The following is a 22,546-nucleotide window of genomic DNA, read 5'->3' on the forward strand; positions in this document are numbered from 1 at the left end:
ATCCACCTGCATTGGCCTCCCAGAGGGCTAGGATTACAGGCACGAGCCACCACGCCTGGCCCATTTTTAGTGTTTTATAATGAATATGTATTGTATACATAACAATAGCTATAAAAGACATAAAAAAATAAAATGAAAATATGCCTATATATGGAAGGGATTGTCACTAGGGAGTTGGAGTTTAAATTTTTTTTTTTTTGGCTTTTCTATACTTTCAATGTTTTTATACTACTATTAAGTAATATTTCAATTTAGTATTAAATAGCATTAAGAACTTAATGTTTCGTAAGTGTTAAAGAATATAAAAATGATCGTTTAAAAATTTGATTTAGTTTATGTGTTTTCCAACCATGTTTAATTCCAAGAAACTTACTTCTGTATGTAAAAACTTTAGTTCTTTCCTGGTAATCAAAGCTTAAAATTTTTGGCCTAGAAATCAAACTTCACAACATAGGACCTATTGGTTACTGCCCGTCCTTATCAACAAGATTTCAACGCTTTTGGATGCAGTCTCTTTTCATCTTTGGTCATGCTTCACCATTCCCTCGTTCTCTTCCTTACCTCCACTCTCTGTGTCCACTTCAACCTTTCCCACAAGGCCTAGATCAAATGCTATCCTCCAGGATCTTTTCCTGTTCTCCTGCTTTCCTCACTCTGGCATCTTAGGGCACTTTGCATTGCGTTTGTCATTTCTGAAGCCTATTCACTTTCTCCTGTGTAGTATTTGTATACATATACCAGCTTCTCAACTGTGTTGATGGCATAAGCTTTATAGGGCATGGGGACAAAGGTTAACCTCTGACAGTTGAAGTGGTAAAAGCTATCCTCATGTACATACAATCATTTATGGAAAGAGAAACAGACCTGGGTACGAATCCTGCAGCAGGTGAGCCATGTGTTAGCTGCATGCATTTATATACGATCCTTAACCTCTGAGGACTCAGTGAAACAAAGCAAACATCACTAGTTAGAGTACTGATTATCTGTTACAACACCAAATACAGATAGTGGCTTAGCTAAGATTGTTTCTTTACCAGGAATCAGTCTTGAGGTGAACAGTCAACGCCTAAGAGGAAATGCCACCGACTCCAGCACAGGGCTTCCTTTGCCACAATAGCTGCTCCAGTTGCCCCAGAAAGGGAGAAAGAGGAAGTGAGTGCTAGGGTTGCCACCTCTCTTCCCCCCTTATCCCACTGACCAACATTTAGTCTGTAACCACATGTGATTGCAAAGAGTCTGGGAATTTCAATGTCCTCTGTGTGCTCTGATGAAACTCAGGAGATGGGACCTATTATTCAAGGGCGAAGGGAAAAATGGTATCAAAGAACACCTATACCAAGTCGGGATTAGCAGCCTGAAAGACTGTCGTCCAAACACAATTGGGATGAGTTCTCAAACATTAAAGCCTTGGTAGACCTGCTCATAGGTCCTGTCTGTTCTCTCCCACAAACCTGCCACAGAAAGGGGAGTTACACACACGTTTGACTTCAGACTATTAAAAGCTCCTTCAGGACAGAGAATGTGTCCATATGTTTTGTTTAATTTTGAATGTATCTCCCACCTTCAGCTTTATTCTCTCCCCTAGGGTAAATAAAGGAAAATCCCAATACACATTGGGATTGTATTGTATTCAATACATTTCAGTTTGTTGAAGTATGACTCTTGAGAACGTGCAATTGAAGTTTAGGAATACGTTATACTTGGAGCAAGTGATTGTAGAAGCCTATGGTGAATAGAAAATACCTGTTTTAACTTCTAGCTATTTCTTTTGGGTTTTCTTTTTTTTGTCATTAGGATATTCCCTCTGTTTCTACTGCAAACAGCTATCAAAAAGAAAAAGGGCAATTAGGATGACCTCACCTTTTCACCATCAGGCCTCTAATTTTTGAGAAGTAGCCGCTTTTTGGGATCGTGTAATGTTTTCTGCCAATGATTTTGTGTGAATGTTATTACATTTCTTCATGTGACATCGTACTGTCTGGAAGTTTTGAGGGTCATGTAGCACATGGAAAATAAAGAAGCATTCTGTGTATTCTTAAACTTGTACATTTTTATTTTAAAACAGAAAATTTCATATTGATTAACACCTACTTTTCAGACAGAATGATGCATTAATTAAATGCCTTGTCCTTATTGTTATAGGCTCTGTTAGAAAAATAAACATCTCACAATAAACTACAGTGTCAGCTCTTTAATAAATACATAAAACTGAAGTTAGTAGTCAATCAGAATTATATGAACAGGTTCATAGTATAGTATGTGAAATTATATTCTCCAATCTTCTGTATTATTTAAGGCAATTTAACTTTATATTTAAAAGCTAGAAATAGTAGAAACATGTTCATGAGAATTTGGTTCTTTCTTAGAACTATTTTAGAATATTCAAATATTTTAATTTAAAAATATATCTTATATTAAATTTATTTTTACAAATGCAATACATATTAAGTGAAACAAAATAAGATTATGTTACTGATAATTTAAAAACAATTCTAAGGTTTTTGCTGAGGTTTAAAAAACCATAACAAAGTAGCTAGTAGATGTAAAATCGTTTTAAAGCTATGTTAAATATACACAAAATGAATTTCTATATTAATGTGTGCAAATTTATATTTTATTATAATTTAGAATTAAAATATTTTATACTCAAACATTCTTAATAAAATCTATGTACCATGTACCATACTTGTCATTTTGTAGTATTTTTATCAAAATCATATTTCCGTGTGTACAATGTAAAGTTGGTAAAAGTTCTTTACACGAATCATCACACATTTTCTATTCTTGATGAGAGCAGTGGTTTTTTTTACATTGTTGTGTTACACAGTTTTAACTGAAGTAGACTGTAGAGGCTAGAAACCTGATTAATAGAGTTAGCTTACAAAGATAAATTTTATTCAGAAAAATATTCCAGGTAGATGAAAGAGTAGTGTTTCTATTTTCAGGTATTACATTAACAGCTGCCCAGATAGCCAAACAATTGTTTCATAAAGTTCAAATAATTTAAATATGCAGTTTACAACAGTCATTATAATGAGCTTGAAGGTAAATTGAACAGAGCCAAGTAAAAAGTAGAAAGAATAGAAATGATAAAAGTAGGAGGACCCTAGAGGAAAGCTATTTTTCACAGCACTGGTTAGTTTTATCAAAGTTTTCCTCTGCCACTGACATAAGACCTACCAGGGCTGTATAATCTAATTATGATGGTTTCATGTATATTTTTTCCAGTTAATTCTGTTTAAAAGTGAGATGATCACATAAAAGGGTCTCTTAGAAAGAATAAGAATGTGTTAACCAAACAGCGCGAAATCCACCAACACTTTTACATTAAGGTAGGGTTTGCTGAAAAGTGTAGACATGAGCATAAAGTATAAGCAGGGGCCCAAAAGAGTTTCATAACCTAAAGATGTGCAGAACCTGAGCTAATAACTACAGTTAGACTCGTCATTTGGTTGTTCTGGAAATTGCCTTCATAGGTTATCACAAATGGGCTCTCCAATATCTGTAAGAAAAGGAATGCACCTACACCCATGAACATTTAAAGTTGAGTTAGTGTAATATTTATTCAAGCACAATTTTAAACATTGCATCTAAAATGCTAGCAATTGTAACATACTTCATAATTTCAGAGATGTCAAATTGAAAAGGTCGTGTCTGAGAATCAATAAAATATAAATATGGATATGTGTAATCAGGAAAACATAATAAATTTTTGTAGAGTAATTATATAAGAAAATGGTTGTTATTGGAAAGAATGCTAGTTCTGTATTTCTTTGAAAAATACACCTCAACTTGCATTGCATGAAATGGAGTTCTTTAGTTCAATATAAATAAAAGACAGTCATAAATTAAATATTGGGAGTAAACAAATCAGCATACTATATGCACACGATTGAGCTCTCAAGTAATTGTGTTTCACTTGATACTTTTATAAAAATATATATCACAAATCCTTCCAAATGGAAAGAAGCTCAGTTTTGGAAATTTAAAATTCTTTGTTTTGAATGGATCGGTCTTTGTTCAGAAGCTATAAAATCAATCAGAGACATTGGGAAATAAAGAACTTCATTTTACCATTAAATTTAGTTATTTTCCACAATTAGGCTATTGATCTTGAAGCTTTAAGGCAATCTTTTGGGTAAAGTGAGTGAGGAAAACATGTATAGGAAAAGGAAGAAAAAACTTTGAGTATAATCTGCCCAGTACCAGAAAAAAAAAAATCCTTAGGGAAATTTTTTCATACATGTCTCCTGGATGCCTGTTATCATACTTAAGATTACCTTCAAGGGAGTTAAGTAAATATTATGAAATATTTGGGATTTATTCTTTGGTTAAGTGTTGTAGCTGATGTATCTACTGATTTTAATTTTGAGCTTTTGAAGAATTTGCCTCCAGAGATATCTTTTCTATTTAACCTTAGTTTTTTTGTTTGTTTGTTTGTTTGCTATTTTTATAAATCAAAGTTATACTGAACATTTAGGACATAACCAAAGTTTTAGTGAACTTTGAAGTCTTCCAGAGGATGTCTATGGCATAATAAATATTAGAAAATTTCCAAAAATACATCAAATGCTTATAAATACGTGTACGCTGCCGTGTAAAGGCGTCCCCAGAGAAGTAAAACGCACAGTTATGCTGTAGTGTATGGATGGCACATTTCTAAATCATTACATATTTTAGGGCACAAAAATGCTATGGTACTAAAACTGTTGTTCAACTTCTTAATTTTGTTAACAATTTAAAATTCATTAATCGTGTCTAATACCAATGAATCTCAAAAGGCTCTTGGGGCCATATTAGTTGAAAATAGGCTCTAAACTATTTAATCTAAGATACCCTGTTTTTCTTATCTTTTAATTAATTCTAACTAGTCAGATATTAATTCTCTTCTCACAAACCATTACACAAGAATATATCAATTATTCAAGTAAAATGTAAGCCTAAAGTTTTTAAGAATTAGCTCTCTGAGTAAAAAATAGAAAGCACAAGACATCACAAGCATCATCACAATCCCCATCTAGTGCTGAATTGCTGGCAAGGGAATCTGCTCCTTCCTGTGATTACAGCCTTGGTCCACTATAAAGTTAGTGCAAACGAGCGAGGTTATAAGGATCGAAGGATTTCATTTTGTTTGCTATTTTGTATGGAAATTAAGTTATTGTTTATGAACATTGTAACATTCATTTAAAAAATTGTCAGCATTTTCATTCATGGGTATCTTCTCCTTTTTTCCCTTTGGGGGTTTGTAAAACATTCATGCTTCATTTGCCATTTTTTAAAACGATGCCATGTGTGAGAGGCTATAGAGCACGGTTTTTATGCAATTTTTAGTAATTAAAGGTTTCCTCCACAAGTGGGTCTCAGTACTGGATTATACCAGTCCTCATTTGGGGAAGTAAAGTTAGTTCAAGTTAGCATCCTAATTGCTTACAGTGGGGGACATCTAATACAGTCCTGTGTTTGCTGGTTCCAGAACAACTTGCTGCACGTTTTTCAAGTCTCTTTGAGATACAGTACAGGATGGAAGTTAGTCTTCACCAAAATGCAAGTATCTAGTACTTTAACCCAAGTGCTGGAAGACAGTACATCTTTAGAGTTAATGATATGTGTAAGAAGATATTTTAAATAAATCCTTTTGTTATCCTAGGCAAAACTCTGTACTGCATAACAGGACTATTGGACTCCTGGCCAATACCATCAGACTAAATCGCAAGAGTAGGGTAATTATAAAGAGGTTCCCATTGGGGAGGACAGAGCTCACAGCCCCTGTTTGGAGATCTTGGGTGGAGCAGTTCAGCGCTGAACAACTCCAGGGGACACTGTTCATATAGGTTACAGTGAGAAGTGAGTCCCCTGTAGTTAGGCCGTGCTGCAATTAGAAGCTGATTAGCAGGAAAGACTAGAAGTTAATTAGGGACAATTTAGTTGCTTTGGAAGTTTCTCATGTTCAAATAATCGAGATTTCAGTAAATCACATTTATAAATATTTGCCAATTGAAATATTTTAAAGATTCAAGAGGTAGCGCGACACATGCCTGGGAATAAGAACATGAAAACTCTTTTCTAACGTTGCCACTTCATCACTTGGGTGTGTAGTAAGAAATCCTTTAAAATTTCTGAGCTTCAGTACTCTGACTCATTAAAAGGTTCCATTTTAATGGTAGGTTTCACCTACCATTTTCCTATTTTATAGTTTTATGAATTCTGGTGAGTAGGCTTGGGGTGATTCAGGAAAAGATGTCCTTTGGCTACATTCAAGGGCAAAAGTAAAAAAGTAATATGCTTTTCATTTGAAAAATGCTGATATTTACTGGGAGTTAAAATCTAGCTGGTACTTTGCCTGAGGCAGAGTTTATAAGTATCTTGTGAATCAATGATTAGACAAATGAAATAGCCAAACAATCCTTCCAGTTTACTAGATAAGATAAAAAAAACTCTGCATTTGAAAATAATGAAGCTGTTCAGGTGTGGATGATACTTTACAGTATCCCTTATTAACATTCAACTTTTCAAACCAGTATTCTAATAAAGTGACCTTGAATTATTAGGTTTCTATGGCAGTAGTAACTTAGCACTTATTTAATCCAGTCATCTGTGATAAATATTAACGTATCCTGTAAGGAAGAAAAACAAAACATAAACTCAGGAGAGAATGCTGGGATTAATATCCATCTTGTAAAAAGAAGAGAAACGTAAACATACATGCATGAAATTAGTTTCAAAAGCAATATTCTTAATTAAGGGTCTAGCTGTTCACCTCTTGGCTGAGTGACTTGCTAACCATTTCTTCATCTGGCTGTTCTTGTCTATTCACCTACCAGTGGTTGCAGTGTTTGGCAGCGTTAGTATATCACTGCTGAATTATTCTTCTCATCCACATGTTCAGTGCAGGGATGACTTGTACCCTTGTAGTGACACAATGCCAGTGTCTCACGGCATTGTCTCTCTCTGGGAAGCGTAGGGATGACAGGTACCTGTAAAGTGTAATCAGTGCTCGTCAGATGATCTACATTCTATGCTGATCTAAATAAGTTATATAATACAGTAAAGTGCTACAAAGACACTAGTCTCAAACAGTAGTAAGACACATTTTTCTCTGGAAAATTCAGCAGCTGTGTGAGTCACATGATGATGAAGATGCCTGTCAGTCTTCATTCCAGGGCCCAACCAGCCCCTGGCATGATCTGGAGCAATTTGTCTCCTCCTGTGACTTTTACAATTATAAATTTTAGGAGCAATTATTTTAAAAAATCCAGTTTTGCAGAAAGTATTTTAAGATCGTTTTTTAGAAGTTGCACCCGAAAGTTTCATGAGCATTTAATTTGCTGATATCCATTTTTATTTCTTCGGGTTTCTCACGTCGGTAGGTTACTGCTCTCGTGCAAACGCTTTGCAGAATCAACTTATCCTTGATGGAGAAGAAATATTATTATTAATTAATGATCTAAATATTGTAAGCAGACAATAACATACTGATAATAATTCTTTTTCTTTCTGTTTTACAGTCTGAATTTTTATTTTTAAAATTCTTTTTGAAAAGTAATTTCATTTCAGGTTAATATGAGGATCCAAACAACCAGGTCAAAATAATTTGCTTTTGTTGAGTTATGTGGTTATGTCCCCCACACAAAAGTATACCAACACCCCCACATTGTGCCCATTCAGTGAGAGCACCCCAATCCCCATCCTCTCCCCCCAGTAATTCTTTCTTAGAATTAATTCACTGACCTTTTTTGAGGCTGACACTCTGTAATCTGATGAGGACTTAATTTTATTGCTATTCCATTGTAGTATCACCTGTCTAATGATGAGGACTTTAAGCAACCCAATCAAGAATGTAACTATGAATATGATGAAAAATATTCTCAAGTAGCTTGGGCTAGAGAAACATTCTGTAATGAAGCGAACAAATAAGTGGATTAAAAACGGGAATGAGGAAACCAAAGGATTCTGTCAATTAAAAGATGATCATGTCTTAACTAAGAGGACCAGACATATTTGTGATCCACATTTTCAAAACAGGGAACTTAAATTACTGTTGACTCGAAAAGGACAGCTCTCTACTTTTTATTGAGTATTTATCACTGAGGTATTTTCAACAGAAAACTCTTTTGGAAAATAGCACCAATTAATGTATTCAATAACATTATTTCTTTGCAGCTTGATTCTTTAATTGTATTAACTGGACTTGTCCAAGTCCTTTAATCACAATCTACTCCTTGACAGAGAAAGGGACCATTTTCATGGTTTGTGCTGTTGGCCCCTAAGTAGAAAATAAGATTTAAAATATTTAACAGCTTTGGGCATTAACATATGTTTGTTTCTCTTATTATCGTTTGTTGCACGCCAGTAATGGAAAATAAACATCTGCAGAAGCTAAAATCAGTACTTCTCTAGAGTAGATAAATAAATATTTCCCCTGAAATTATAGTGCAAGTTTTCATTATTATTACCCATAGCTTCTCCAGGAAATAGGAGTGTCCGATTTGGGACAATACGAAAATCTCTGTCCTTACTTTTCACTAATTTGCTTTTTACATGTCTGTGAACAAAAGCTATCCTATTTGCCTCTAAAAATTCACTGTTATTTTTCCAAGAACAAATAATTACTAGCTGGAAAAAAAAAAAAAAAAGCCATGTTAAGAGAAGGGACACGCTCCATTTTAGCAGCAGATCCTTGCCAAACTCTCGCTAGAAAGTCTACAGGCTCTGTTGCTGCCAGTGGTATTACCCTAATCTTGGAGGAACATGGTTGCACAATAGGCCAGTATTCCACAGAATTCACTTGCTGCCCTAGATTCATAAAATTACTTCCTGGCCTAACGAACTATGCATTTCTCCATCCATTCTCCAGACTTTGGGGACCTCACCCAAATGTCCAAGGGCTCCCTGAGGGGGCCACTGGAGGAAATCTGCCAAAGTTTAGAACTGTGCATCCCCCAATTATGAGTGATTTATTTTTGAATTCCCAGTGATGACCAAATGAGCTCTTGATAAGGCAAGAACTGTGTGATAGAAAACAAGAATTCCTCTCCAGGAATGGAGCTCTATTTTCTTTTGGTCATTGATAAGATACCTTGAAAGAAAGGTCAAAGGCTATACATTGGATGGAAAACATAAAATGCCAGTGAAAGTCTCCAGTCAGTACAGCTCAGAGGGAGAATCCAGAGGGCTGTGTTTCAAGGTAGTGCTCTTGGAGTCCTCCGCAAGGACACTCAGGCTCAGACAACACGTGCCTTTTGTTCTGACGGGCTGTCATTTCCCTTGGCTGATTTAGGACTACTCAATCAGTCAAGGCAGATCCTTAGAGGGGCCTTGGCGCTTGACCCATTCACTGGCTTCTTGCCTGTAGAAGAGCAGCCGGAGACTAAAGAACAGACTGTAAGTGTGATTGAGTGGAGAGATGATAGAGGTGCCTAAGGAATGCTCTTTCCTCTCCTTACACAGCAGTTGTGAAGGGGAGGGGAGCCCCCTAGCTACTGACACATCTTAGAAATATCTCTAATAGGGTAGGACAGAGGACACTTTCAGGGCACGCATTTTTACATGTTGTTATGGATAGTAGAACATCTACCCCCGGCTCATGCCTTTCATAGGTTAGGTCAGGCCAGGGCTTTTCCTAAGAAGCTTTAAGGGAACACTTTTTGTAACAACACTTAAGGCAGAGTAGTGCGTATTTACTTAACATAATAAATGACATCTCGGTATTTATTAGAAAAGGCACTTGGCTTTCTGGAGAGATTACTACAGCCCCAGCTGGTAGCACATGGACTCTTTTTCAGAGCCAAATTCATTACAGGCTAAACTCAGTGTGGATGTGAAGGAAAAAGGAAACAAACTTTGCAGAAAGTTTATTCTACTACATAGTCTCCCTAAGAGCTAAAACTTTTCTTATAGGTTGGAGGAAAAATTTGAAATAATAGTAGCAATAGGAATGTTTTCAATGAAGACATAATTTCAAGCTTAATTGCTAACTCATGTGTTGTCCCACACCTTACACCAGGACAAAGCAGGTTTCTGGGTTTTCAGGTTCTCATAAACTTATTTAAAAGTTAAAAATAAATAAATAAATATCCTTCAATTTTGGGAGGTAGAGGTGAAAGGATCCCTTGAGGCCAGGAGCTCTAGACCAACCTGGACAACACAGTGAGATCCTATCTCTTAAAAACACACAGACACACACACATACACACACAAAATTAGCTGGGTGTGCTGGTGCCCCTGTAGTCTCAGTTACCCAAGAGGCTGAGGCAGCAGGATCACTTGAGACCAGGAGTCCAAGGTTATGGACTGAGTTATGACTGGCCATTGCACTCTGGCCTAGGCAACAAAGTCTGGCCCTTTCTCTTAAAATAAAAAAAAATCTTTGAGGGCTGGGCACAGTGGCTTACATGTGTGGACCCAGCACTTTGGGAGGCCAAGGTGAGAGGTTTTCTTGAGGTCAGGAGCCTCAAGAGACCAGCCTGGGTAACACAGCCAGACCCCATCTCTAACTCTCCGCCCCCCAGAAAATATTAGCCAGGTACAGTGATGCATGCCTATAGTCCCAGCTACTTGGGAGACTAAGTGAGAGGATTGCTTGAGTACAGTAATTCACAGTTATAGTAATCTATGATAGCACCACTGCATTCCACCCATCATGGCAGAGAGAGACCCTTCTCTGGAAAAAAAAAATAATCTTTAGGAAAAAAAAAATAGTTCTCATGTTTTTCTCTCATTTCTGTGTTATTGTTTACATCGGATACTTGTTCCAGGTCCACTGGCTCATTTAATGTCAAGTCTTTGAGGTTGATTTTTATCTCCATTTTACGAATGGTAAAACTGAGGCTCAGAGAAATTTTGTAGGTAGGCTATCAGCCTAATATCAGCCTAATATCATTAGTCCCTTAACCAATAATGGTAAGGGACATGCTTTAGGCCTAGGTCTGTAGACTAAAAGTGTCATACCCTTTCCAGTGTGCTGCATTGATAATCATTCACCCTAAACTATATTTATATCAGAATGAAAAGTACCAGGAAAGAATGGCCTTTTGAAGTTATGTATTTTGCAAAAGCAGAATTTTAGAAATTCTTGGCTTCTCCTGACACCAGAAAGTAAATGTTGCTTAAATGTGAAGAAGTTTAGAACTGGAAGCAAATTTGAGTGATGAAGAAAAATGATGACTCCAGAGACCTTATCTCTTATTGAAATAAGTCTACACGGGGAATTCATACCTTTAGGTCATCAAGGCCTCTCTAGATAATTTATTTGATGCCTTTCTGGTACACAGTCCAAAAATTGAGCTGTGCAGATGAGATGAAAAATCTAACCGCTTAACTACATCATGGCAAGCCTGCTCCAGTGCTTCACTGACTAGGAGTGAAATCTCTGGGAGATTTAAAAAAACTGAATCACAAACTCATTACACTGTGTATATTAAAACGAACAGTTTTTTGTGTATCAATGATTCAATAAATACTATTCTAAATAATAAGGCAATGTTTCATCATAAAAAAATGACTCCATTAGTACTTTCTTTAGCATGGTTAATGATGGGCCCTGTGGAGAGTATTACCCTCTACAGGTACCCTCAGCGCCTGCTTTACTGTGCTCTGGTTTACCTGAGGTTTGGTCCACATACTGCTGCTCCATGAGGGCACAGGATGATTTACACTGATCAAGAATAGCCTGGGACAGGTTGTGAGGGTGAAGGCATTGCACACAATTCCTGTACGGGGGGAAAAGAAAATCTTCATTTTTTTAAAAAAAGATAGTAAATTGTAATATTTTCTGCAAAAAATAAGATGACAAAATAACAATCAACAGGTAGTTCAAGTTTTGATTGGGTTCCTTTAAAATAACTCTGGCATTAAAATATTGGTTTTCAAAATGATATAAGTAAATTACCATTACTTATACATAAGTAATGTATAAGTAATATACATAATTCTAAGCAACTTACTTTATCTACTGGTCTGAGATAGCGCGTTTTAAAATTTTAAAAATGAAACAAATTGGAAGGGACAGTGGTGTCCAGATTAGTGTTCTTTAAACAGATCTCAAATTGTCATTGGAAACTAACTTGACTCAAGACAATAATATCATTGTTATTTAACATATCACCTTTCTCTTACATATCACTTATTTCTTGAGTGCTTCACAGTTACCATCATTCTTTATCATTAAAATATTAAAGATGATAGGAATAACTTCATGGCTAATATTTATTCTATGATTACCATATACTGAACACAAAGGAGTTTTTTGACATGAATCATTTCATTTAATTCTTTCATAAAACTATAAGATGGTATTATTATTAACATCCTAAGTTTTGATAATAGGAAACCAAGGCACAGAGAACTGTAATCACTTGTCCTAGATCACACTAATTCTAATAATAAACAGGATAGCAGCAACTAGTGAATGTCTTGATGCTTCTGCAGCTACCTCATGGCCAAAGATTAGAATCTAAATCTACTGATTTCTAATATTTCTTATTAAATTCTTTTCCAGCATGATAGTAACAATATATCTGGTAACTTTTAAGATTAAGGAAAGGAAAGCAGGGCGGCGCCTGTGGCTCAGTCAGTAAGGCGCCGGCCCCATATACCGAGGTTGGCGGTTCGAACCTGGCCTCGGCTGAACTGCAACCAAAAAATAGATGGGCGTTGTGGTGGACGCCTGTAGTCCCAGCTACTTGGGAGGCTGAGGCAAGAGAATCGCTTAAGCCCAGGAGTTGGAGGTTGCTGTGAGCTGTGTGATGCCACGGCACTCTACCGTGGGCCATAAAGTGAGACTCTGTCTCTACAAAAAAAAAAAAAAAAGGAAAGGACAGCAGAACAATGAAGGACAGAAGCAGCTCTCACAGAGGACTGCTGTATGCATGTCTGGAGACAGAGGAATCCTACCAGTTTCCCTTGCAGGCTGTATGGCAGGTGGGGCAATGTTCACAGAAGCGGCCGATGCTCCTGGGGTCGGTGCACTCACACCTGCCACACACACATGTGCCTCTTCCGCTGCACACTTGGCCCTTTGAGTTGACACACTGCTGGACTGATGCTGATGGGCACTGGCACCGGTCCCCTTCCCAGCCACTGAAGCATTGGCACCTGCCCGCTTCACACTCTCCGTGGCCTGCAACAAAGACACCCCAGGATCTCCGTTATTGAGACCACTGACTCTGTGAAGAGTCCCCAACCATGAATCCCCTTCCCATCTCCACGGAAACACACCGACAGCCCAGTGAATAGAAACAGCGTTGTTTTTTATTGGTCTGATGTAAACAATGCCACAATTTAGGAGAGTCTATTTCCAAAGCTGTTCTATTGTGGATAATCTCTACATGCCGATACATTGTGCTAACAAGTGTGAAGGGCGCCCCTGCCCTAGGGGTTGCCTCACTGCTTGAATGTCATGGTACATTCAGCTGTAAATTAAAAACACACAAATATAAAGATGCTGCAAAGGCTGAAGTAATGTTAACTTTCTGACTTGAAATCGGAAAAATAATGGTTATTTGATTGATGGCTTCCAAAAGCTATTCTCTCAGTCTTTCATTATTGCTAAAGGCCTGGGGGTAACTTTGAAGGGCTGTGAGTTAAATCTACGGCTTCAGAGCTGCTGGTACCATATTTAAGATAAAGTCTCCCGGGAAGTGGAACTAAAGTTTTCATACCCTCAGAACATTATTCATTAAGTTAGTGGGGCATGTCCTAATCTATGTTGTGAGCTGTTAGTAGGTGGTAAATAGATAAAAGAAAAGATGATATGTGTGTGTGTGGGGGGGGCATTTATGCAGACAAATAAGATAAGGAAACACTGGTCATACACAGTTACAAGAATTTTAGAGTGTAAAAAGTGCCCGTAATTTACTATGCCAATATGAACCAGAAATCTTCAAGAAGGGGTACATTTCGTGCTTCCCTGCCGTCCTTCTTTCCTTCCTTCCTTTTACTCTCTTGCCTTTCTTTTCCTCGCTTCCTCTCTCACTTCTTTTATTGCTGAGCTCGGAGTAAATGTGCATAGAGTGTACTGTAGGATCAGCCCAATTTGCTGCGCATAAAACTAATGAGATTCAGGCCAAACAAACTTCTGCCAGACCTGCTCCACGGTGCACGCTGAATCCCAGCCAAGTGGCCTGAGAACATGTGTTTTTATTCCCAAAGGAGACTAGTGAAGAAAATCCAAGTCTGCCCTACAGTTCATATTTATACACGAAGAATTCAGAGAAGATTCTCAATTGCCTGGACAGTTTTGATACACACATTTCACTGCAAACAGAAACTGGGGCAAATACTTGATGTATTTGAAATTTCTTCAACAGACTGATAGCTGTAGAAAATGAGCTCAGAAAATTCTATCTTTTCCCTGTGAAATAATTTTTCTCTTCTCTCTAAAATATAGTAGACAACTGCTAGCTCTTTCTAAAGTCTATAATGCCTTTACAGCTGAATAAAAATTTGAAACATAAAATATTTTATAATAAAAAGGACAATTTTCCATTACAAATTTAGGGAATACAGGTTAAATTTTTCGCTTAGAAAAGAATAGAAAATTTTTTTTGACTTGTTATTTTCCATATGCTTATGACATTTCTCAATAATTTTACAAATATTGACAAAAATACAAATATTAAAAATGTGTTTTTACACATTTACAAAAATTGGATTTAGTACCTTGTCAAAGAAAAATTATCACAGAACTCAAATGACAGGTAGTTTATTAAATTCATTTAAAAACTATTTTGTTTTAATTTTTAAATGTTGAACAGATTTTCTGAAATCTAACCTCTAGGTGGCAGTAAACTGAATTAACCAAAATAATCTTGACATTTTTATTTTAATTCATTTCATTTTTTAAAATTTTGCCTGTATGTGGGCTCAAGATTATCTTTTATATACTTAGTAATGCATTATTTTCTTAAAAAATGCTGTCTTTTGACAACTGTGTTGCTATAATTATTCAAAAAACACACCAGAGAGATTTAAGTTACAACCTTGTAATATCTATAATAATGCATTAAGAATTTTCCAATAAATGAAAAGAACATTTTTAAAGCTCACTTCTTATCAATCTGACAGGAATAAAGCCCTGTGAGAAAGCTTGAGGAAATTTATGAGAATGAATCAGATTCTTTTAAGAAATGTATCGGACATTATCAGTGATTTCCATTTCTGCTATATTTCTTTCCAAGATGAAGGAATATGTAAGAATAGCAATTAATGTCAGGTTTTTATTTTGAAGTACTTCCTGTAGAAAATAAGTTAAAATGTAACTACTAAAATCATGTGCTATAAATCTGTTGTCATGCCCTAGTTTCATAGATCATGAAACTCTGAATGACAAATTAGGATTCAGTGTTGTTAATTTATAAAGGTGTGATTTACAGGTATTTTAACACAGATGCTAGTATAATAGTGATTAGCAAAAGCTGCCTGTGTATATTTATCCTTACCAGCACACAGATTTCCATGGTAATATGGACAAGAAAAGTCATCTTTTTCACAGTATTTTCCATATACTTTTCCAAACTTCATCTGATGACATACACATTTACCACAAACACAAACACCTTGACCGCTGCAAACGGGCTGATCTCTGTGTGACTTGCAGCTCTCAGAAGAAAGTTGATCTTCTTCAAAATGACATTTATTCTCATCACACTGGAAACACTTGGAATCCAGAGACGTTTCATCTACGTACTTTCCTTTAGGTCTGCTGTTGTCCTCACACTGACAGCTGCAATTTCTGTGTATATGAATTTTAGTGGTTTCATTGAAACCAATAGGTTTGATGATTGCATAATTTTTTCCTCCTGTGACATCACATTTTTTCATTGTAACTGTTACATTGAAAAGAACCTAAATTTAGGAGGAAAAAGGAAATACATTTATATGGCTTGACTATTTTTATTACCAATATTATATCTGTTAGTATTTGAATCAATAATAACCCATCTGAGAGAAATTAACAATGGTTTAAATGTACATATGCAATCTCTTTCAATGTGTATGCAATATCCCTTTTCAATGTCATTTATTTTCTAATTAAAGGTCCAAGGTCTGCCAATTGCCTTTATTGGACTACTAAACAGACCTAGGTGTGGGCTTATTTCAAGTACCTACTTACTCTACCTAGATGATTAATATCTTAGCAAACTTGAGAAAGAATTGGCCATTTCCAGTGTTCAATCCTTAAATGTGGGGTTCCTGAATACGTGATTCTAGGGAAATATCAGATAAACCAAAGTAAAGGGCTTCCGAAAATGAGAAGTTTTAATTTTGCTCCTATTTTCTAGGAGCCCAAGTAGAGTTTGAGAGTTAAATTTTAGTTTAAGCAGTTGTCATTGAGGCTTTCTCTAAAGTTACTCAAGGGAAAAAGGTTTAGGACTCCCATTCTTAGATCTTGAGATCTCTCACAAAGGATATTAGCCCAGAACTAAGGAGCTGGGCTGGCAGAAATTGATTTTCTCCACGAAACTACAGTTTCTTTCTCCTGATAATTTTCTTATTTTTCTATACTTTTTCTTTTTACACGGGACTGATTTAATGTATCTTTTTATTTGTTGAATTCACCTTACCATCTTTAAGTACTCTGGCAAATAAGAAGGTTTCTCACATATATGCATATATCTTTTTGCTTTCTGAGATGCAAAACGCGTATAAAGATATAAAAGAACTAAATTTAGGTTTATATAAGCATTAGGAATTAGAGTTAGTCTCCTATTATTAAAATCAATATAGTTGGTATTATACTTGAACTGGCATTGTCTTTAAGAATGTTTAGGATTAACAGATGTGTGAGATGATGTGGTCACTGCCATTACTAGCAATAGAGCAAAACATGGGATTTATAGAATTAAGAGGTCATATGACTATTCCTGAGAGTCAAACTATTTATACTACTTGGTTGAAAGTGAAAGGAAAAAGATTAGGCAAAGAAAAAGAAAAAAAATGTAAAAAGCCCGAAAACCATTCTTTCAAAATTGAGAATTTGAAGGGAAGAAGCTATTTCTAAAAAGGTAACCATTTTTCAGAAAGTAATTTAGTGCTATCTTTTGCTAGTAAAAACTTTTCTCTGCATTTAATGGAAATCAAATGTGTATTTTGCAAACTGGTAAATGATGTCTTTTGAACAAAATCCAAAGAGTGATTGCAGAGGGAACTACAGAATTAGAAACTTGTAATAATTAATGTAAAATATACAGCCTGTAAGAACAATTATACTACCCACAGTTTCTAAAATTTCCTACAGGGATTAAATATATTCTAACCAAAGAGAAACAATGTTTTCTTTTATTCTGACTTAGAACTTTCTATCTTAATAACTCTTTTTTTTTTCTCTATAGCATGACATTAAATAATCAACCATCAAAGAATCTTAGAGGTGGAAGGAAGAGGGATTAGAAAATCTTCTAGTCCTACTCATTTATTTAAAACTGAGGCAGTTGAGGCCTCCAGACCTCCTCAGGTAAATGACTCCCTGTAAATCACTTCACCCTGCAAGGACTCGCTAAAGCGCATCTGTGTGTGTCATGCTGTCCTGGGCTGGTCCTTGGACAGTCCCTCTCTCCTCCAGTCCTGCCTCCCAATGCTGCTGTAGTCTGTACCTCTCTGCTTTGTATCTCCAGCCTTTTCAGAAGATGTCATGACTCCTTTCTCAACGTGCCTGTCACATTTCCCTAACTCTTTCCAGATCATTAGGAGTGGACTTGAGCAATCACAAAGTGAAACATTTTGGAATTCTTAACCTTTAACAGCGGTTCCATTACGCCCATTCATTTCTGTGACTTATTACTTTCAATTTCACATTTACTCTTAAGAATTTGTGAATTTGAAACCAAAAAAAGCATTATCATCATCATAAGTATAGACAGTACTCATTTGGGAAGCTGTGATTTCCTAGTCTATAGTGGTTGTGAAGCCTAAGTTTGAAGCTACTGTTATTAAACAAATATTTCATATAAGATTTATTTATTTATTTATTTTAACTTGAGAGTTTTTGAGAACTATCAATGGGGGTTACAAGTAGAAAGTTAGAAGAGAGACAATGATAGTCACTTTGAAATATAAATGACATTATTGGGGTTGATAGGAAGTAAAGCTTTCCAGAACGGTTTGATTTTTCTGCGGGAAAGTACCCCAAACAACTGAGTGATTTTAAATGGGAAAAACATGCATCCACATACTTCATCATCGCTCGTCACGTTTCCGCACCCCTCTGTGCCTGGCTTTCTGGTCCCATCTGGACAGATGGTGGTGATGTTAAAATAGATGCCTGGAACCTGGTTTTCCACCTGGACTTTCACTTCCGAAATGAGTTTCTGGAGAGACATCGTTTTTGAATTACCTACTTTAGTAGTTTTAAATCTAAGCAACAGAGTAAAGTCAAGCTAATTAAATCCTTACACATCTAATTTTTAACTAAATAAAAAATCTGTATGAAAGTATAAAATAAAAACAGGGCTTCCACCTAATGACCCAATTGTGTTTGAAATACATAAGAAATACTGAAGGATTAGATCATCTGCATTTAAATTGTTGTTTATTTATTTATTTATTTATTTATTTTTTTAGATTTTTATAGTAGCTTTATTCGTTCCCACTGGCAAAACTAGGGAACAACCATGATTGTCATTGAGTGGGTTTATGGATAAACTATGTTAAGTTTAAACAATGGATTATATTCACCACTAAGAAGAAATGAGCTATCAAGTCATGTACAGACAGGGAGTAAACATAAATGCCTATCACAAAGTGGAAGTAATGAATCTGAAAAAGCTACATATTGTGTTTTTAAATGTATTTCCATGACCGTGCATTTTGATCTCTTCAAAGCTATTTCTCACTCAGCCTGTTACCAAAACAGTCATTTTTTAAATGCAGTCGATACTTATTTTTCTGATCAAATTTAAATAAAACATTGAGAACACATATATCATCACAAAGGGTAAATCTTGCCAGCTTAACAAATGTGGAACATGCTTCTCACATACACAGCTGCTGAAGAAACCATTTGGGTTTCCCCAAATACTTGAGACTATTACAAAAGCTAAAATGCCTTATTACTGTAGAATTGAAAGGTACATTTTGGGGGAGATCATTTCTCTACCATAGGCATAATATTTATCTGAAATATATAGTCCTATAACGTTCTCTAAGAACGGCTTAGGAATTTTGCCAAGTCCCTGCTGTGTCAGACAAGTTTGCTCTAATCCCTAACACTCAAATAGGGCCTCAATAGAAAACAATTTGTTGATTTATTCACTTATTATATAATCAATAAACACCTATTTAATGTCTATCATACAGCAGGCACATGTTAATTTCTTCCATCACAATATCTAATTTCCAAAGAACCTAGCTACCTTAAATATGAACGTTAGGTATATATGTACACTTTGTCCCATGTAACTGCAGAGTTTACCACCTGTAAAAATCCTTAGTCTATACTTGTAAGCAAAAGAAAGGGAAAAATCAAGTATGTTCCTAAGGAAAGAGATTGAAGGATTGAAAGAGATTGAAGAGATTGAAAGGATATGAAGAAGGAAAATAATTTCCAATGGCTTCTAATTCTTTCTTTACTTAATTTTTCTTCTTCAGTGGTATAATTCATTGATAAAGAAACATGCATGATATATCACGACTGATAATTGAGCATGGAATTCCGGCAGTATCTCTTTAGAACATGGCACTTTCCTTGCTGTAAATATTATTTGCATTAAGGGAGACTATGTCAGCTACATTTTTATCCCCCTAGAGAGCTCATAGTTTGCGACCAATAATTGAATAATTTTAGCAAACTGATAGAAAGTTCCAGTGACATACAAACAAATGTTGATTTGCAAACAGTCTGACAGATACATGGAAATGCCTAGCACAATGGACACTGTCAATCTGTCCTGACATTTACTTCTCTTAAGACCTGAAGCTAATTAGGTCAATGTTTTTCAAGCACAGGGTGAATATAAATCTCTAAAATTCTGCCCAGTTTTAGGATTTAGAAATTAATCTCCAGGCACAATCCTCCCATTCCCTTTTGATACCTCATGGGTACAGAGGCAGAATCTATTTTTTTACTGACATACAATTCTTTAATGAATTGTGAATTGTTTCTGTTGGACTGTGAAAATGAAATTTCAGAAGAATATTGAAAATATAGACATACATAAAATCATAGAGGAATCCCAGCTTAAGGAGATTAGTTAGCCAGAGTAAGTTTTTGTTGGCATTACAAATATTTTTCACTGTTTAAGATTAATCAGAAATATAAGGATGTAAAGCATCCACACCTATCTTAGGCAAATAAAGAACTTGAGACCAAATGCAGCTATCTTCTTAGTCTCTGGTGCAGACTAACAGACCCACAGATAAAAATTTGTTAACTCCTCTACCATGTATTGAGTAATAAATGGGTTCATACTATGGAATGGAGGATGATTCCTAATAGCATATGGTTCTTTTTTTATTTTGATTATTCTGGGGAACAAACTACTGACAAAAATGAATTATACAGATGGTTGATTTTCTTTGCAACGAAGCGCCCCTAGGCCTAATGTTCTTTTGTAACAGTGAGAAAAAGATATAATTTAAGACTTTCTTCCTTATCTTACACAACATACTTTCCAGACATAGAAAAAAATCCTCTTCAAAAACAAATCTAGCAAGATTTCTTTTCCTTTTAAAAGAAGAAAGTTTAAACAAGTTCTTCATTTTATATCCTGTGTCTACTTCCTGTCTTTCCCTTTTATGTCCAAGGTTGAGGCAGGTGCTGCCTTGGGTAAATTATAACACAAGTCTGAGGTTTTTCACAATGCTGTGGCTACAACTTACACTACTAAACATTACATGTCGGGAAGGGAGTCGGAGAATCTGGGAAAGTGAGACTTTATAATTGACCCATAAATGCGAGGTAGAATAAAGCATATCTTTTGACACCATGTACAAAATGAAAAACAGGTGGTATCAAATAGGAGGAAGCACCTGGGGCCTAGAATTGAGAACACCTGGCTTCTGATCCTGCTTTTCCTGATGATTAGCTGGGCAATCTTTGGTTAATTTAACTTCTCTGAGTCTCATATAACGAGAGTACTAACACCTGCCTTCTAGGTCAGGTGTGAGGATTAAATGAGGTCATGTATGGAAAGTGATGGATCTTAGTGGTACGAAAGTTAAAAGTCACGATTCCTGCAATGTATAAACAGAGATTATCATATCTAGAAACGAACCAGGTGAGAAAGCAGGTGTTTTCTTAAATGCCTTGCACTTACACATCCACTTTTCACAGGACTGACAAAAAGTCATCAGTTCAACAAAATCATATGTACATTAAGATGATTCTTTTAATCAGACTATTTTGATAAAAGTGGTAAAATAACTGGTTGAACAATCAAGTGATACTCCCAATAGAGGTCTCTTACTAATCCTTCTGTCCTAGATAGTTCATTGTCCCTGGCAGATTATTGCTTTAAATAATGGTGGATTTCTTACTTTATGGCACAGGAACTTATAAAATTTTTTGGTAATAAAGTATAGCCATGATTTGATGACTTTCTGAGCATTGGATTTGGAAGAAAATTTCGATAGCTTCTAGCCCAATCTTAGTTTATTCTTAGAGACAAGTGAGGCATGGAAAGTGACTTTCTCAAGATACCATGGCTATTTAGTGATAGAGCCAGCTAAACTCACAGTTCCTTATTGCTAACCTAATGCTCTTTGTGCCCCTCTTCTCAACATGATATGGCACTAGCTTGTACCTTGCCATAGAAATTGTGGTTAAAAGTTTCTTTTAAACAATTTGTATAGGGTGGCATCTGTGGCTCAGTGAGTAGGGCGCCAGCCCCATATACTAAAGGTGGTGGGGGGTTTGGCCCTGGCCAAACTGCAACAAAAAAAATAGCTGGGCGTTGTGGCGGGCACCTGTAGTACTAGCTACTTAGGAGACTGAGTCAAGAGAATCACCTAAGCCCAAGAGCTGGAGGTTGCTGTGAGCTGTGATGCCACAGTACTCTACTGAAGGTGACAAAGTGAGAGACTCTGTCTCTAAAAAAAAATTTGCATAATATATACATACCTGATAGGCTTCTACTACCAAATTATTGAGATTTGCAGCCTTTGATTCTATTTCACGAGCAATGGTACCCGGCAAAAGGGGTAGAAGGTCCTACAAAACATATTAGTAGCAATTTAAATAATAAATCATTTAAATTATGACAATAGTAGACAATGGTTTCATAATCAACAGATTAAACATTTCTGTGTTTAAAGGATAAGCGACCTAATAGGGCAGGTTCCTATGCCTGAAATGGTAGCATGTGCACATATGTTGATGTGTGCGTGTGTGCCCGCGCATCTTGAATTTACTGTACACAATGACTTAAAAAAACAATCAAAATTTAGATCTCTGGAAGTATCTTCTATGGAACACAGCCCCCAGAAATTTAGAACCTGAAAAGGTTTCCAAAATAAGCTTGGGAAGTCTTGCATATGGTTTCTTCCACTTAGAGACTCAAAAGGCACATTTGCAAATTAAAAGGTTCAGAGTAGGCCTGTAATTTGCAAAGGA

General features: G+C 36.0%; 1 protein-coding gene across 2 annotated transcripts in view; it reads right to left on the bottom strand.

Annotated features, from left to right (window-relative positions):
• Window positions 1-2,041: 2,041 nt before the first annotated feature.
• The window catches only part of ITGB8 (integrin subunit beta 8), an 85,010-nt gene continuing 64,505 nt past the window's right edge, over window positions 2,042-22,546 (bottom strand). For both annotated transcript variants that reach the window (XM_053553606.1, XM_053553604.1), the window contains 7 exons: window positions 22,055-22,144; window positions 18,171-18,305; window positions 15,438-15,843; window positions 12,892-13,117; window positions 11,602-11,708; window positions 7,729-7,892; window positions 2,042-7,408 (listed from right to left, as the gene is read on the bottom strand). In XM_053553606.1, coding sequence (XP_053409581.1) covers window positions 7,286-7,408; window positions 7,729-7,892; window positions 11,602-11,708; window positions 12,892-13,117; window positions 15,438-15,843; window positions 18,171-18,305; window positions 22,055-22,144 — 1,251 coding nt within the window. In that variant the 3' untranslated portion in view covers window positions 2,042-7,285. The remainder of the gene's footprint in view (window positions 7,409-7,728; window positions 7,893-11,601; window positions 11,709-12,891; window positions 13,118-15,437; window positions 15,844-18,170; window positions 18,306-22,054; window positions 22,145-22,546) is intronic.

This window comes from Nycticebus coucang, chromosome 11 (genome assembly GCF_027406575.1).
Source record: "Nycticebus coucang isolate mNycCou1 chromosome 11, mNycCou1.pri, whole genome shotgun sequence".
NCBI lineage: Eukaryota > Metazoa > Chordata > Mammalia > Primates > Lorisidae > Nycticebus > Nycticebus coucang.